This window comes from Dasypus novemcinctus, chromosome 15 (assembly GCF_030445035.2).
Source record: "Dasypus novemcinctus isolate mDasNov1 chromosome 15, mDasNov1.1.hap2, whole genome shotgun sequence".
Classification (NCBI taxonomy): Eukaryota; Metazoa; Chordata; class Mammalia; order Cingulata; family Dasypodidae; genus Dasypus; species Dasypus novemcinctus.
This window is the reverse complement of record NC_080687.1, coordinates 79,286,717-79,305,578: the sequence shown is the minus strand read 5'-3', so window position 1 is coordinate 79,305,578 and position 18,862 is coordinate 79,286,717. Positions and strand designations below refer to the sequence as shown.

Here is an 18,862-nt window from a genome sequence, read left to right as displayed (position 1 = left end):
ATATCCCTTTAATGGTACAAAAGAAGCGAAATAAGCATTATCCAATTCTTTCAGAAATGCTAAATAAGAAGTGTCAAAGACTTTTTCCTTAGTTTTTGAATGGAAGCATTATATAGTAGAGAAATATATGTAGACTTAAGATTTTGATTAATTTTGATTTTAGATAATATTAAATCATTTGTTTTATTTTAACAGGTATCTTTCAGATGAAGGCATTGAAGCTTGTACAAGTTCTCCTGACAAAGTCAATATAAATGACATCATCCTGATTGCTCTCAATGTAGGTTGTGTTTATTAATTTATAAACATTTTAGACCTGGAAGCTATATTCATGACAAATGTCTCATAGAATAAGCTGAATATTATGATAAATAATATGGAGTACACCTGTCTTTCTTCCTTTTCAAAATTTTTGATCCCATCTTAAGTTGCAGTGATGTTGGTTGATTTTGGTAATCTCAGATTAGGCAACTTTATTAGAAGTATGTTTTTTAACATCTATTATACAGAATCCAATGAAAAAGGAAAATGCAATCAATACTAATTTTTAAACTCAGTGATCAGTTACAGAATTCCATAACATTTATGGTAGTGATGTAATAGTGGAGAAAACTGACCATATTAATTTTAAAAATTGCCACATAATTTATATGGAAACTCTGGTTAAGTTATAGTTATTTGACAATTTAGATTTATTGTTTCAAAATAAATGCATTTGAGTGCATTTCTTTTCAATTCCCCTGTCCCCATTTGTATAGCTTTATCTTTTATGTAATTAGGATTGGATTTTGGATTTTTTCAAAGAGTTGTAAAAATTGCTTGAATTATAAATAAGTGGATTAATATTCTTTTTTCAGACCTATGGTTACCCCTGTTGGAGTTTTTCATGTTACCTTCTCAATACCAATTTATTAACAAAGTTATATTTTGTGATATATGATGGGTGGAATTCTTCAGAGACCATTGTCTAATAAATTCATATCAGTGCAAAATAGGTTTATTAGAAAGCAGAAATGGCAAACACTAATAAGAACATTTAAAGTATAAATATATAACTAAGTATATAACCACTTTTTAAAACTCGATTTAATTTATATTTACATAATTAAACTTGGGCTTAAACAGATAAAATTCATGTTCTGAAGTCTCCTTTTTTCAGCTTCTTTGAATTTTATTTAGCAAGACTGACAAGATTATTTCTTTGCTTCAGAGCTGTGTACCTAGATTTTTAATAAACAAAAGATTGGATTTTATTTAATAGAGTAAGCATTAGAAATTATACCTGTTATTTATGATGAAAATGGTAATATTCCCTACACTTTAACTTTCTTTGACTTGCACTCAAATTATTCTATTACTTCAAAAAAATGTTCTAAAAGAACTCTCTTTTATTTCTTTGTTAATTTGAGGTGGGAAAAACTTTCTAAAAATAATAGGAAAGTGATTTTTATATACTTAGGTAAAAAGCAGTGAACTGACTAATCAGGTATGAAACGTAAGTAAAATAAATCAAGATGAAATATTTGTGCTAGGCACACAAAAGATGTGTGATACTATCTGAATGAATTAATTTGTATAATTTTTTCCAATATATGTATCAAATAGATATATATGAATGAATATCTCAAAAAAAAAAGAATACTCTGTGATGAAAAACAATACTTTCAATCAGAATAAACGTACAACACATAAATCATCTACTTTTCAAGTTTATTAACTTGCAGTAAAATTTGGCCATTTATATTATCCTGTTGAATTTCTTTTCAATTTTATAGTGATTGTGACTATTAATCACTAGTTGAAGAAGACTTGTGTTAACAATTCTTTATAATTTAACTTATTGGGAAAAATGGACATGTTAATTGCACAGTGTTTTGTTTTTTTTTAATCTTACTAGGAAACTATAAAACTATATGGACTTTTTGTTTTTGGGGGGTCCTCTTGACTACCCACATGTTCGGTGGTTCACTGGGAGGACTCAATGGGCTTAGCATATAGTTGTACTCAACAGCTAAGGTTTATTACAGAGAAAGCATGCAAAACAGAACCAGCAAGGGGAAAAGACACATCAACCTGGAGAAATCTATCCATAAGTTTCTTATTTTTAAATTTTTTTAGTTTTTAATTTTTAAAGAAGCTTTAGATTACATAAATGTTACATAAAAAATATGTCCCACCTTCTTCCCCTCCCATACTCTACCACATTAACAACATCTCTCATTAGTATGGTACATTGATTAAAATTTATGAACACATATTGAAGCATTGATACTAACTATGGACAATAGTTTGCATTATAGGTTACAGTCTGTCACGCACAATTTTACAGATTATGAGAAAATGTATTAATGGCTTGTATCCATCGTTGCAGTGTCATGCAGAACAATTCCAATGTCCTGAAAATACCACCATGTTATACCTATTTTCCCTCTCCTTCCCCTCAGAACTACAGGTTGCCTGCCTTTATATCAATGATAAAAGTCCTTCCATTGCTAGAATAATAATCTGTAATAGAATAATAAGTCTACTTTACTTCATTGTTCATTCCCCAGTCTTGAGGATTTTGGGATGGTGATGCCCACTCTGTTTCTAATTGAGAGGGGGCTTAGATCCCATAGGGCAGATGGATGGAACTGTCTTGCTTGCAGTTGTAGACACTCCCTGTTCCTTGGGATGGATGTTGCCCATCATCATCTCTTTGTTAGTTGTCCTGGGTGAGTCCAGTGAACTGGAGAGTAGGTGTTGCTGAGATTCAGGGCTCAACTGGCACATTAACTGTTCAAAGATTTAAGTCTCTGGGACATATATTTAACAAGTATGGTGCTAATTATAGGTTCCAATAAAAGAGACAGAAGAACCATGTGTAGGGAAACTATAAATGAGTCTGTTACACTGGGGAGCATAAATTCCAAAGTAAGTCCCACTGCCAGGTTGCCAAATTCCTGAGCTTGTCTGCCCTGCTTATGCTATCTGGATATCTTTAAAGCCCTCAGGAGTCCCACTGTTTGAGGCACTGTTTACTGTGGCAGTCAGTGAGATCATGCTAAGATATGCATAAGTATAACCTCTGGAATGACCTCCCAACTCACTTTGAAATCTCTTAGCCATAAAAACTCATTTGATTCCCTCTTTTGGTCAAGGTCTTTCTCCAGATACATTGTTAGTTGGTGCTTGGTAATAATCCCTTGGTGCCAGGGAGGCTCATCCCTGGGAGTCATGTCTCAAGTAGGGGGTGGGGGGTAGGGAAGGTAGTGTGTTTTTATGCTGAGTTTATGCTTGCTTCTTCCTGTGAAGGACACACCCACTTGGTTCTTCCTCCATCAGTGAAAAATGTAATAGCATGTGTACTCAGTGCCTAAGGCTTTTATTTTTATCGGGTTGTTCATGAAGGTACTCTCTGCCTATCACACACCAGAACTGTAGACTTAGATTCTCAGAAACAAAGGTGTTTACCATAAATTACATTGCTTGTAAGAGTAGTATGAACTATACTTTCGGATAAGGAATGACCCCAAATGCTAGCATAGGGCCACCTATGTAAATAGGGTCTTCCAAAGATAGCAGTCTCATGCCTGCTATGTTAACTCTTTTCTGCAGAGATTTTTATGTTGAAAAGGAGGTTCTTAATTTTGTGCTCTATAAAGTGGGGAATAAGAATATTAAGAAATGAAATTGAAATCAAGCATGTAGTTTGAGGTATAACTACTTGAATTATTCAGAAAAAAATATGGAATCCTCAAATTATTGAACAGTATTTGTAAAAATTTATGAACAGATTTTGTTATTTTTCTAAAATTCTGTATATTAAAATATGATTTGCTAAATAGGTGTTCTGTTGAACTTGAATAGTCAGGAATCTTTTGTGTTTGTGTACATGTGCATGTGTAACTGTGTGTGTGTGTGTGTAGGTAGCTAGATGCTTTGTAATGATGGTAGACTTTTAATAGGTTAAATATTTTTCCCATGTAATTTTTTTGTTCATTATAAAAGTATTCTTCAACCCAGTTGTCTTAGTGACCTTGATATGTTGGGGTGTGAATAATAAAGCCTTTGCAGTACTGAAGAGTTGACAGAATTTAGGATGTTTAAAGTATTTGTTACGCCATTTTCATCTTGCTAAAAACACATTGAAGTATCATTTATTTATTCCTTTTAGTATGTATACACTTTAAAGGTATTGTTTAAACTTTGGGCATATTGTCTTCTATTTTAGCCTGACAACAACTTTGTAAGATCAAGTTGGTGATATTTTTCCATTTTATAGAGTATTAAATTAACTGCTTTTAGAGAAGTTGTGAGTGTTCAAGGTCAAATGATTAATAAATTAGAGTTTGGAATGAATCAGACTTTAGGGTTTTAGTCTAGTGTTCATTTCTATTTAATGTTGATGGCTTATTTTAGTTTACATTAAATTTCATGATTATTGATAAAAAACCAGAAATGAAGTACCATGGTATATCTTAAAATTTGTATATGTTCTCTTTCTCAGTCATGTTTAAATATTTCAGCCTTTGAATGACTTCAAAATAATGTCTATGATTTTATGGACTGTTAGTTATATTATTCACTTAATGAGTATTAGGCACAGTTAGATGATAAAATGGACATGTTTTATGTCTGCTGAAATAACTATGATAGCTAACATCCTCTGAGTGCTTACTCTGTGCTGGTCATTGTGCTAAGGACTTCACATGTATTAACAGTTAATTCTCAAAACAGTCCTAAAATAGGAAAAACTAGTGTAAGAAAGTATTTTTTTACTCTTATGTTGTTACTCAGTACTTTCAAAGTGAGAAGACATACAACCTGAGGTATGGTTCATAATTCTTTCCACTGCATTATTGGACTGAGACTAGGAAAATCGTAAACCTTAAAGCATTGATAAACAAGTGTTTGGATTTGGGGCTTAGTTCGCCCTGGCAGTTTCATTTGGTGAGTTTTAGTTTTGAAATGATCCTTGCATTATGTGAAAGAAATTATGATTCATAGTAGGAAAAGACTAGAAAACATGGATGGTAGTTGTGTAATTGATATGATTGTTTCTTAAGCTGACTACAAGTGGCTATTTAAGATAGGAGGATATTCTATTATTGCAGATATTCAAAGAAGACTTTCTTACTTCTATATGTATTCCTTTCACATCATAGTCATTTTAGTTACCCAGCATTTTCTCCTTAAATCTAACTAAATTCTTCATCATAATTTATGTGATAAAATGTACATAAAGTCTATATTCTTTTATTCTGCTCTTGAGGTGATGAAGAATTACTGTATTTCAAAGAATAACAAAAAAATAAAAATTAAGTTATCCAACCTCACTATCTCAAGTATCAGGTTAGTTTCTTAGGTTAAACGTTTGTGCTCTTTCATGAATATTGATATTTTTCTCGAAGTAAGTAAATACCTTGCCATTCCTTTAGGTTTTCACTTCCTAAAGAGGACATTGTCATTAAGAGTTCTTTTTTTCTGTGGCCTCTGATTGAAGTTTTCCTTTTATGTCAGAAATGCTATAATTTTGATTGTACATTATGTTTACCTTTTTATGTTTTGCTTTGGTTTGCTGAGTAATACTACATGTTTTAGCATTTTCATATGATTAAGTCATTTGTTCACTACCTTCCAATTTGTTTAAACAAATGAAATATTTACTACAGTAAAGTCTTATAATAATTCATTTGCTATTCCCTAAAACATTTGTGTGGCTTTGTTATATTACAGGCATCACAGCCTATAGAGTAATGTGTTTTTATGTCTCTGCCTAATAAGATACGTGGGGTTCAGTTGTAAAAATAAACTATCTTTATGTTTTCAAAAGTAGTCTTTGATTTAGATTGTGGCATTACTTTAAGTAAGACCAAAGTTTACGTAAATCAAGTCTGGATTTTAATATTAGAAGAGTTAGTATGTTAAAAGGTTACCTATAATAATGACCAGAATTAAGGCTTTATATGTTACTGTTTACCTTGCCAACACACTTTAAACAACTTATGTGTGGGACTGTCGTTTTAAAAGGTTGATCATATATTTGACTCTCATAACCAGTTAATAGACATTTATTTAATTTTTGATCCATAAACTCCTACGTATTTTCATCTTTTGTTTATGAGGTTTAGATTTACTTTTCTCCATAATTTGTTTTAATAGTAATATATTTTTGTTTTAGACAGATCTAAGAACAATTGGCAAGAAATTCCTTCCCAGTGACATCAATGGCGGAAAGGTAGAAAAGGTAAAGAAGAATGTTAACTTACTAAATTATGCTAATTACAGTAAACAGGAACATCTACTAAATTGCTGGAATTTTCTTTTATTTATAAAGACTACAACTGCAAAGCAATATTTTGGAGGTGAACAGGTCACAAAGTCCTTATTATGGTGATTTCCTGAACACATGAAAAATTATTGAGTTAAACTTTCATGACTTTTCAACATGTAAAAAGCTTTCATTTAGGAATTAAAACTTTGGCACACCTGTCTTTATACTTTATACTTACCTTTATGGCACACTTACCTGAGGAAAAGGACCTTTTCTTACCTTTATATTTTAGTTATCTATTGTATTTATTTAATGAATTTATTAATATAAAAGTATAAGATTGAGAATATTAGGAGCAATTTGGCAAATGTGGTTATTGCTTTTATTTTGCATTCATATGTGTATCCAAATTACGATTTTTTTCATTGATCTCTTTTTTAAATACAAATATATTATGTACCATCCAGTCTTTTGCATTCTTTTCATTTACACTGATTTTTTTGCTTTTAATTTTTTAATTAATTTTATTTTTAAAGAAGCTTTAGTTTACATAAATGCTACATAAAATCATATGCCCCACTCCCACCCACCTCCCACACTTTCCCACATCAACAACATCCCTCATTAGTGTGGTACATTTGTTACAAATGATCAACACATATTGAAGCATTGCTACTAACCATGGATCACAATTTACATTATAGTTTACACTCTGTCCTGCAAAATTTGTAGGTTATGACAATACATACAGTGACCTATATCTGTCACTATAATGGCATGCAGGACAACTCCATTGTCCCAAAAATGCCCCGTATTACACCTATCCTTCCCTCTCCCATCTCTCAGAACCTCTGGTGGCCACTGCTTGTATATCAATGATAAGAGTTCTTCCATTCCTAGAACAATAGAAAGTATATAGTAGAATAATAAGTCTGCTTTAGTCCATTGTTCATTACCCAATCTTGAGGATTTTGGGGTGGTGATGCCCTCTCTGTTTCTAATTGAGAGGGAGCTTAGATCCCATGGGGCAAATGAATGGAACTATTTTGCTTGCAGTTGCACTGATTTTCCTTTTATTTGAAAATGTATATAAATCATGTCAACCAAGAATGATATATACATTACCTGTACTCCAAAGAGATACTTTCAGTGTATGTGTTTTGTGTTTGAATAATTTTTCTTATAATTTTAACACTCAGATATTTAAAACCACTATTGTACCTCAGATATTTTAGGAATAACTTTATAAGGACTATTATATATTTTTACATTTTCTAAATATTAGTCTTTTTATGCAATAGATGGTAATCATGGCCTGGAAGGAACTGTAAAAAAGATTTCTAAGCTCCTTTAGTTATGAGGTAGATATTCAGGGAAGATGACTCTGCAGCTTCTTCAGCAATTTATTTTAATGTTTAACAACACTGTGTCAGCAAACGTTAATTATTTTTAATCTAAATTTCTTATGCTGCAACTTAAAATCCTTAATGTCTTCTTTATCTTCCCTCAGGGGAGATGGAGAACATCTGGTTATGCTCCTTTGTGAATAATTCTTCATGTATTTGAAGACTTGTTAAGGTCACCCATGTAGGTTTCTTTTGGATAAAGCCATTTCTCTTGGTTCCTCAGTTTATTCTCATTATTAAACTTTCCCTTCATATTCATTGTTCTTCTTAGAGTCTTCTCCAGGTTCTTTACATTTCTTTTTTGGTAGTTGTTCTTAGACTTTAGTTTGTGCCCTAATCACCCTGAGAGCTGTCTAAAACTAAATTGGTTCCACCTTCACCCTGAGCTTATGATTCCATAATACTGGAATGGAGCCCCATTCCAGCGGATGTTTATGTTGTTGGTCCAGGGAACATACTTTGAAAACTGTGGGGTTACAGAACCCCAGATTTGGCTGCAGACTTGCAGAATATGATGAGTATAACCATTCTCTGTAGGAAAAGATGATAATATCAAATCAGTTTCTGTGCATCTTTACACTTGTTTACTTAATAAAATTTTGAAGCTTTCTAGGTTTCCAGTTTTTCAACTTTCTCTCTATGTGTCCACAGGGATTCTGAAAACCCAATTCCATAGTAGCTCATAGATGATAGTAAGGTGAAACAGAAGACAGGGCTATTCTCTGCTTCCTCCATCCTACCACCATATCAGATCATTTTTGTTTTTGAAAGTTTTGCACAGTGGTCTCTTTAAGATTTCTTATGAATGTAGCTAAGAACAATTAAAAACAATAACTTAAATGCTCTTGTCTAGATCATTCTGTGCTATCTCTTACCTTTTAAAATATTCTTGAGTAATACTTATTATTGGAAGTTTTATTTGTTTTAACAAAAATATACAAATAAGTTTGGGGGAGAAGGAGTAAGAAGAGGCGAGGAATAAAGAAAGCAGAATGAGTATACCTTACCTTCTCCAAAAACCAATTTCTTGTCCAAAAATCTTCCATTAAGTATAGTTCAAAGTAAAAAGGCCATTGAGTTGGCAACAGAAATTATAGCACATTCAAATGTAATCAATTGGATGATGGTAGACAGTGCCCATCCCCCAAAACAGAGAGTACCTACAACTGCAAGACAGTTCCACCCATCTGCCCCATAGGATCCAGTCCCCCTCTCATCCAGAAATAAAGTTGTCATCACCATCCCCAAATCCTCAAGACTGAGGAATGAACAAACATAAGGGTGGGAGGGGGGATGCAACTATGGACTAAAGTTTACTCATTCTAGTAATGAAAGAACTTGTAACATAGATGTAAAGGCAGTGGTCATCAGAGGTTCTGAGGGGAGAGAGAGGGAAGAATTGGTGTAACTTGGGGTGTTTTGGGGACATTAGAATTATTCTGTCCGGCATTGCAATGATGTATGCAGGCCATTATGCATTTTGTCAAGACTTACAAAGTTGTGCAATGCAAAGTGTAAACTGTAATGTAAATTATAGACCACAGTTAGTAGCAGTACTTCAATATGTGTTCATCAATTGTAACAAATGTACCACAATAATGAAAGATATTGTTAATGTGGAAAAATATGGGAGGGGAAGGGGTAAGGTATATGGGAACTCCCCCCCCCACCCCCCCTTTTCTTTTAGGAAGTACTGGGGAGTGAAGCAGGACCTCCTACTTCGGAAGCAGGTGCTCAACCACTTGACTACATCTGGGCTGCGCCCCCTATATTTTTGATGTAACATTGATGTATTCTAAAGGTTTTTGAAAAATAATAGCAATATAAAATGATATTGTTATACCATAGTTCTGTGAATTTACTTCCCTCTGTTCCTGCCATCTCTTATCCCTAATAGAAAGGTCCTACCTAAATATGTAGACTATGCAGAAAGCATACATTGTTATACTAATTATACAGATATATATATACTGATTATATTTGTACTGAATATAAATATATTTATACTGATTATATTTATACTTATAATCAGATATTTACACTGATTACAAAAATTTTAATACTGAATTTTCTGAATCCTCCCAATGTCACATCTACTTAATGTACATTATAGACGTACTTGTTCAACAAGCATCTATATTATACCCACATTATTTGCTAAGCCCTAAGGTGAGGTATTTGTTTAAGCTTTGTTTTTCTTGCCCTAGAGCTTTCTCTTTGGTGCATAATAATTGAAAGGGTACCAGAATATTTGGTTGATTATTTATACATTAAGAAACTGCAGTGTAGTAGAGAAATTGTTTTCTTTGATGTCGCTCTTCGGTAAATTTTCCTTATCATCTAAATTATTATTATTTTTTCATCTAATCTTTAGTTATGTTGCAGAATTACATCACATCTTTAAAACACAGTCAAGGTGTGAAGAATCCTTTTAGTGACAGCCTGCATGGGGTATTGCACTTAATAAATATATGCTTCAAAATGGATTTTACTCACTTATATTTTTACCTTCATTTTTTTAAAAAATCTCCATGCAAAAAAAAAGACTAATATAGTAACAGCTACTTTATTTGTGCTTTGTAATGCATTATTAACCAGCATTTTATCATGCTAATGGTGGTGTTGAGTCATTATAAAGGCATGGCTCTGGAATCATCAGTTACTAAATTATATGTTATAGTTCTTAGTTAAAATAAACTTTATGCATAACTTATGGGGCTGCATTTAGTAAGCAGAATATTCAAGTGACAATCTACCTATTCTTTGAGTGTGTCAGGACATGGTATAAAATAATATTATTTTCTCATTTAAAAAAAATTAATTTATTGACTATATCACACATACATAATCATACATAATAAGTGTACAATAATAGTTGTGAACTTACAAAACAAACATGTAACATCAAACAGAACTCTCATAACTCACCTTACCACCAATAACTTGCATTGTTGTTAAACCTTTTTAAATAATGATTAAAGAGCATTGTCAAAATATTACTACTAACCAAAGTATTTTCCCCCAACCAACACTATTATTATCTTTATATCATTTATATATGGACATACATGAACAATTAAGTGTATTGTAAAAGTTGTGAACTTACAAAGTGAACTTGCATAACATCATACAGGGGTCCCATTCATCAACCCTCCACCATCACCTTGCATTGTCGTGAGACGTTTGTTACAAATTATGAAAGAATATTGTCAAAATCTTTACTACTAATTATAGTCCTTATCCTATATTTTGTGTGTTTTTCCCCCAATGTCCCCTATTATTTTTTAAATTTATTTTTTATGACAGAAGTTGTAAACTTATAAAACAATCATGCACATTTGCAGAATTCCAAAACAACACCCCTCCATCAACACACCACACTGTGGTGGAACATGTGCTGCAGATAAGATAATATCATCTGATTGTTACCGTGTCCGTAGTATACATTTGGCTCACATTTTCCATACTCTGCCTCATTATCACCATAGTACATTTTTTTCATAGGTGCAAGAATATTATATTATTACTACTAACCACAGTCCATAGGTCATTCCAGCTGTATTTTTCCCATGCTTCTCCACATTCCCAACTCCCTGTAGTAGTGATGTGCATTTGCTCACAAAGGACACTCTTGCATCTGTACCATCAACCACAATTCTCATCCACCTCTTGGTTTACTGTGCTATTCAGTTCTTAGATTATTCTCTAACATTCTGTCAGTTGGCATTTACATACCTAGACTACCATTTTCAGCCACATCCCCATTTACAAACTAGCTGTTACTGTGTGTTACCATCCACTCTACACATTTCCACACTTTTACAATAAAGTTAATTAAAACTTCTACATGCATTCATTAAGCATATAGTAGTCCATGTCAGTCCTCCTCTTACCTCCTTTAAGAATCTACCGCCTACCACCAGGTCTTGAAGATATTTTCCTATAATTTCTTCCAGAAGTTTCATGGTTCTTGCTTGTATTTTTAGTTTTTTTTCCATTTTGAATTAATTTTTTTTTTAAGATTTATTTTTTATTCATTTCTTTTCCCTTTTCTGTGCCCCCCCACCCCCAGTTGTCTGCTCTCTGTGTCGGTTCCTGGGCAGGCTGCACCTTTTTCATGCTGGGCGGCTCTCCTTATGGGGCGCACTCTTTACACATGGGGCTCTTCTACATGGGGGATCCCCTCCGTGGCACAGCACTCCTTACGCATATCAGTACTGAGCGTGGGCCAGCTCATCACATGGGTCAGGAGGCCCTGGGTTTGAACCCTGGACCTCCCTTGTGGTAGGTGCATGCCCTATCCATTGGGCCAAATCCACTTCCCTTGAGTTAATTTTTGATTAAGGTGTGACATAAGGGTCCTCTTTCCTTCTCTAGGCTATGGATATCCAGTTCTTTCAGCACCATTTGTTGAATGGATTATTCTGCCCCAGCTGTGAGGGGTTTACAGGCTATTCAAAAATCACTTGACCATACATGTGAGGGTCTATTTCTGAACCATCAGTTTGGTTCCATTGGTCTATCTGTTGGTCTTTATGCCAATTCCATGCTGTTTTTTACTACTATAGCTAGATAATCTGATTTAAAGTGTGGAGATGAGGATTTTTTTTTCTTTTTATTGTATTTCTGGCTATTTAGGACTCCTTACCCTTTCAAACAAATTTGATCATTTTTCCAATTTTTTTTAAATGCTGGTGGAATTTTTATCGGAATTGGATCAAATCTGTATATCAATTTGAGTAGAATTGACATCTTAATGATATTTAGTCTTCAAATCCATGAGCATGGAATATTTTTCCAGTTATTTAGGCCTTTTTTGATTTCTTTTAACTTTGAGTTGCAGTTTTCTGAATACAATTGCTTTATATTGTTGGTTAATTTTATTCCTTAGTATTTAAGTTTTATCTGTCCTATTTTCACCACTCTTTTGACACTTCTAGTTACTCTTATTGATATAATCTACATTTTTAGACTCTCATCCAGGCCTTTCTCTCCTATCTTTTCCTTTCATGCTCTAGCACACCCTTTAGTATTTCCTGAAAATCTCTTGTTTAGAAATTCTCTCAGTTTGTGTTTATCTGTGAATATTCTAATCTTGCCCTCATTTTTGAAAGACAGTATTGCTGGATATAAGATTCTTGGCTGAAAGTTTTTCTATTATAGTATCTTAAATATATCAGACCACTGTCTTCTTGCCTCCATGGTTTCTGGTGAGAAATCAGCACTTAATCTTATATGTTATGTTATGCATTGCTTAGTTCTTACTGTTCTCAGAATTCTCACTTTGTCTTTGGCCTTTGACATTCTGATGAGTATGTGTCTCTAGATTTGTCTGTTGGGATTTTTTCGGATGGGAGTACGTTATGCTTCTTGGACATGGATATCTATGTCCTTCAATTGGGTTGGGAAATTTTCTACCATTATTTCTTCAAATATTCCTTCTGCCCCTTTTCCATTCTTTTCTTCTGGGACACCCATGACATGTTTGTTTGCATGCCTTTTGCTGTCATTTAGTTCCCTGAGACCTTCTTTAGTTTTTTCCATGTTCACTTTCAGAGGCCATTTCTTCAAGCGCACCAGTCCTTTCTTCTGCCTCCTCAACTCTGCTATTATATGATTCCAATGTTTTTTTTTTTTATTGACTTTGTAATAATATTACATTAAAAATATATATGTGAGGTCTCATTCAACTCCACCCCCCCACCCCCCCCTTTTCCCCCCCCCAACAACACTCGTTCCCATCATCATGACACATCCATTGGATTTGGTAAGTACATCTTTGGGCACCTCTGCACCTCATAGACAATGGTCCACATCATGGCCCATACTCTCCTCCATTCCATCCAGTGGGCCCTGTGAGGATTTACAGTGTCCGGTGATTATCTCTGAAGCACCATCCAGGGCAGCTCCATGTCCCAAAGACGCCTCCACCTCTCATCTCTTCCTGCCTTTCCCCATACCCATCGTCCACCATGTCCACTTTTCCCAATCCAATGCCACCTCTTCTATGTGGACATTGGATTGGTTGTGTCCATTGCACCTCTATGTCAAGAGGAGGCTCAGATTCCACATGGATGCTGGATGCAATCTGCCCATTTTCAGTTGTAATCACTCTAGGCTCCATGGTGTGGTGGTTGTCTTTCTTCAACTCCATCTTAGCTGAGTGTGGTAAGTCCAATAAATCAGATTGTAGGTGCTGGAGTCTGTTGAGGCTCAGGACCTGGCTATCACATTGTCAGTCCAGAGATTCAAATCCCCTAAATATATCTTAAACCCCAACATTAACTGCACCTCCAGCACATTAGCATGAAAGTCTTATGAAGGGAGATCCCATCTGAGTCCAGATTCATCACACATAAACACCATTTCCAAAGAGGGGCCATCTGCCCTGGTAGTTAACCCCATCGGCCATGACCATAACTCCCATGTGTCTCTTTAGCCTTCAAAGGAACCAATATCTGGGGGTTGTATCTGCTTTATCTGTCTCTCTGACTCTGCTCAGTTGTGCATGAGGGCAATCCTTCTGCCAGCCTCCAGACTCTTTTTTAGAAACTCGTAGCCATATAAACTCATTTCTCCTTTCCATTTCCCCCTTACTTTAGGTCAAACAGCATTTTAAAGTCATGTTATTTTATGTAGACATGGATATTCTGCTGATCCGCATTGAACCTTCCGTATAAGGTCCTTTTCCAGTTGCATCATCAGTTGGTAGTTGATAGTGGTCCCTCGTTGCCAGGGAGGCTCATCCCCGGGTGTAATGTCCCACGCTGGGGGGAAGGCATTGCATTTACATGCTGAGTTTGGCTTCGAGACTGGCCACATTTGAGTAACATGAAGGCTGACAGGAGGAAATTCCCAGGCACAATGTTGCTCTAGGCCTTGTTCTTATTTTAGGTTTATCAGCTCACAAGCATAGTCATTAGCATCAGGGGCTCACTGTTGAACCCTCACTCCCTCCCGGTCCCTGCCGCTGTACCTGGGAGACTGTCACTGCTCCCCTAGGGACCACGACAGAGCACCCCTGGCCAGGAACCCAGTACCCCCCCTGCTGTGGTTTTTAATTGTTGCCACTATGAGTATATCCAAACATTACCATGCACCCTGGACATATGTTCTGTACAGCTCCCTGTCAGCCATATATCACCTGTCATTGGTATCCCATACCAGTATCCCTCCATTGCCATTGTTGAAACACTCTGTGATCCAGAACTCCCCGAAATTTGAAGCCCAATATAATGTCATGGTCCCTTACTAGGGAATGGCATATAGCGATGGGTTTAAAGGATAGATAAAGAACTTGGATAAAGTTAGATAAAGAACTTAGATAAAGAATGTTGACTTGAAAAAATTCCACATCCTATCTTTTTTTTTTTTTTTTTTTTTCCCCCCTAATTATTCAGCTTTTCTTCACAGGAGTCCTAGACCACAGCAATGCATATATATAATATACAGCACTCCCACACATCCACCAGAAAACCTTTTCCCTTCCACAGTGATACTCTTACGCCCTATTCATATCATATTTACTTAAAGTGATGTACAGAGTCTGAGACATTAGCTTTCTAACAAGGTGACATCTGTGCTTACATTATGGTGCATACTTTAGGATACACAGTTCTTTACATTTTTAGTTATCCTATGTTTTACATTATGGTTTACATTATCAGTCTGTCATCTCCTATATGTTATGGTGTAATATTACATGTTTTATATCCCTCCTTGTGTACTCTCAAGAAACTCCTCTCTTACCCCCCATTTACTTTGGTTCCACACATTTAACGTCCATTTTCCCTTCCACCTTGGTGCCCACAGTGACAGCCAACCTCCGTTTCCTGAGGAGCCACTTCCAGAGATAGATGGAATAGTGTTCAGGGCCTAACTTGCTCAACTGCCACAATGCCCTGGGAGCCACCCTTTCTCTCGAGGGATACAGTTCCCTCTATTTGATGGCATTAGTCCTCCCCAGGATGTGGGTCCACCCCCACTCTCACTACTTGGGATTCTACCCCATGGTGTCACCCACTCTGGCAGAATGAGCATTTAGACATTCCCCAGGAGCCCGTCCTGCATCAGACCCTCCCCTCCGAGCATTCTAAACAGGTAACCCTCTTTATTATATTTTGATATGATTTTCTCGGCATTTTACTCTCCACCAACTCCTGACCCTCTCCTGTGTTCGTATGCTACCCCTCCCTCCCCCCACTTTTGGGCAACGTTACCCATCCGTCCCTCCCCAGCCACCCTCAAACCCGCAAAGCCCCAACCAAAGGCAACCCCTTGCCCCCCTTTTATCTCTTCTTTGTGTTCATACTTACCACCATCTCGTCTTAAATTCCACCCCTGCAGACATCGGCTCATATCCTTCCTCCACCCTCGGATTTCCTGTAAGCCTATCGTTCAGTCTCTTGCTATCTAGGGCAGCTTGTTTATTTCATATCATTGAGGTCATGTAGTATTTGTCCTTCAATGTCTGGGTTGCTTCACTCAACATAAGGTTCTCAAGATTCATCCATGTTATCACATGTGTTTGTAGTGTGTTTGTTCTTACAGCAGAGTAGTATTCCATTGTGTGTATATACCACATTTTATTGATCCACTCATCTGTTGATGGGCATTTGGGTTGATTCCAACTTTTGGCAATAGTGAACAATGCTGCTATGAACATTGGTGTACATATATCGGTTTGTGTCCTTGTTTTCAGTTCTGTTGGGTATATACCCAGCAGTGGTATTGCTGGGTCATATGGCAAATCTATGGCTAGTTTTTTGAGAAACCGCCATACTGTCCTCCAGAATGGTTGGATCCTTCTGCATTCCCACCAGCAGTGGATGAGTGTTCCCCTTCCTTCACATCCTCTCCAGCACTTGTATTCTTCTGTTTTTTTCATAGCTGCCAATCTTATGGGTGTAAGATGGTATCTCATTGTAGTTTTGATTTGCATTTCCCTGATAGCTAGAGATTTGGAACATTTTTTCATGTGCTTTCTTGCCATTTGTATTTCTTCTTCGGAGAAGTGTCTGTTTAAGTCTTTTTCCCATTTTTTAAATGGGTTGTTTATCTTTTTATTTTCAAGATATAGGAGTTCTTTATATATGCAAGTTATAAGTTTCTTATCAGATATATGATTGCCAAATATTTTCTCCCACTGTGTGGGCTCCCTTTTTACTTTCTTGACAAACTCCTTTGAGGTACAGAAGGCTTTAATTTTGAGGAAGTCCCATTTATCTATTAGTTCTTTTGCTGCTCGTGCTTTTGGTGAGATATTCATAAATCCATTTCCTATTACAAGGTCCTGTAGATGTTTCCCTACACTGCTTTCTAAGGTTTTTATGGTCTTGGCTCTTATATTTAGGTCTTTGATCCATCTTGAGTTGATCTTTGTATAAGGTGTGAGATGGTAATCCTCTTTCATTCTTCTACATATGGCTATCCAGTTCTCCAGACACCATTTGTTGAATAGGCCACTCTCTCCCAGTTGAGAGGGTTTGGTGGCTTTATCGAATATTATGTGGCTGTATATGTGAGGTTCTATATCAGAGCTTTCAATTCGATTCCATTGGTCTATGTGTCTTTCCTTATGCCAATACCATGCTGTTTTCACCACCGTAGCTTTATAGTATGTTTTGAAGTCGGGTAGTGTGATTCCTCCAATTTCGTTTTTCTTTTTCAGTATGTCTTTGGCTATTCGGGGTCTCTTTCCTTTCCAAATAAATTTCATAGTTAGTTTTTCTAGTTCCTTAAAGAAGGCTGCGTTGATTTTTATTGGGATTGCATTGAATGTGTAGATCAGTTTTGGTAGGATAGACATCTTAATAATGTTCAGTCTTCCTATCCATGAACAAGGAATAGTCTTCCATTTATTTAGGTCTTCTTTGATTTCCTTGAACAATCTTGTATAGATCTCGTTGTATAAGTTCTTTACCTCTTTAGTTAAATTTATTCCTAAGTATTTGATTTTTTTATTTACTATTGTGAATGGTATTTGTTTCTTGATTTCCTCCTGATCTTGCTCATTATTGGTGTACAGAAATGCTACTGATTTTTGCGCATTGATCTTATAACCTGCGACTTTACTAAACTCATTTATGAGTTCTAGAATCTTCGTTGTAGATCTCTCAGGGTTTTCTATGTATAGGATCATGTCATCTGCAAATAATGAAATTTTGACTTCTTCCTTTCCAATTTGAATGCCTTTTATTTCTGGTTCTTGCCTCAGTGCTCGAGCAAGTACTTCTAAGACAATGTTAAATAGGAGCGGAGACAGTGGGCATCCTTGTCTTGTTCCTGAGTTTAGAGGGAAGGAGTCTAGGATTTCTCCATTGTAAACAATATTGGCTTTAGGTTTTTCATATATACTCTTTATCATGTTCAAAAAATTCCCTTGTATTCCAATCTTTTGGAGTGTTTTTATCAAGAAAGGGTGCTGTATTTTGTCAAATGCTTTTTCTGCATCAATAGATATAATCATGTGATTTTTTTCCTTCAATCTATTTATATGGTGTATTACGTTGATTGATTTTCTTATGTTGAACCATCCTTGCATACCTGGGATGAATCCCACTTGGTCGTGGTGTATAATACGTTTAATGTGTTGTTGAATACGATTAGCAAGTATTTTGTTAAGTATTTTTGCGTCTAGGTTCATTAGAGAAATTGGTCTGTAATTTTCCTTTCTTGTGATGTCTTTGTTTGGCTTTGGTACTAGGGTAATGTTGGCATCATAGAAGGAGTTAGGTAATATTCTTTCTGTTTCGATGTTTTGGAATAGTTTCAGCAGGATTGGTGTCAGTTCTTTCCGGAATGTTTTGTAGAATTCACCTGTGAAACCATCTGGCCCTGGGCTCTTCTTAGTTGGGAGATTTTTAATAACTGATTCTATCTCTCTGCTTGTGATTGGTTTGTTAAGATCATCAATTTCTTCTTTTGTCAATATGGGCTGCTTATGTGTTTCTAGGAATTTGTCCATTTCCTCTAGATTGTCATTTTTGTTGGAATATAGTTTTTCAAAATATCCTCTTATGATAGTCTTTATTTCTGTGGGGTCAGTGGTGATATCGCCTTTCTCATTTCTTATTTTGTGTATTTGCATCTTCTCTCTTTTTTTCTTTGTTAGTGTTGCTAAAGGTTTGTCAATTTTGTTAATCTTCTCAAAAAACCAGCTCTTGGTCTTGTTTATCTGTTCAAGTGCTTTCTTATTTTA

The 18,862-nt window shown here is 35.5% G+C and overlaps 1 protein-coding gene across 4 annotated transcripts in view; it reads left to right on the top strand.

Moving 5' to 3' along the window:
- TDRD3 (tudor domain containing 3) overlaps nt 1-18,862 on the top strand; it is a 223,892-nt gene that overhangs the window by 69,349 nt on the left and 135,681 nt on the right. For 2 of the 4 annotated variants that reach the window (XM_012526884.4, XM_004462806.5), the window contains exons 2-3: nt 196-280; nt 6,164-6,229. In XM_012526884.4, the coding sequence (XP_012382338.1) occupies nt 196-280; nt 6,164-6,229 (151 nt within the window). The remainder of the gene's footprint in view (nt 1-195; nt 281-6,163; nt 6,230-18,862) is intronic. The other 2 variants (XM_058276597.2, XM_071208263.1) reach the window with 1 other exon arrangement.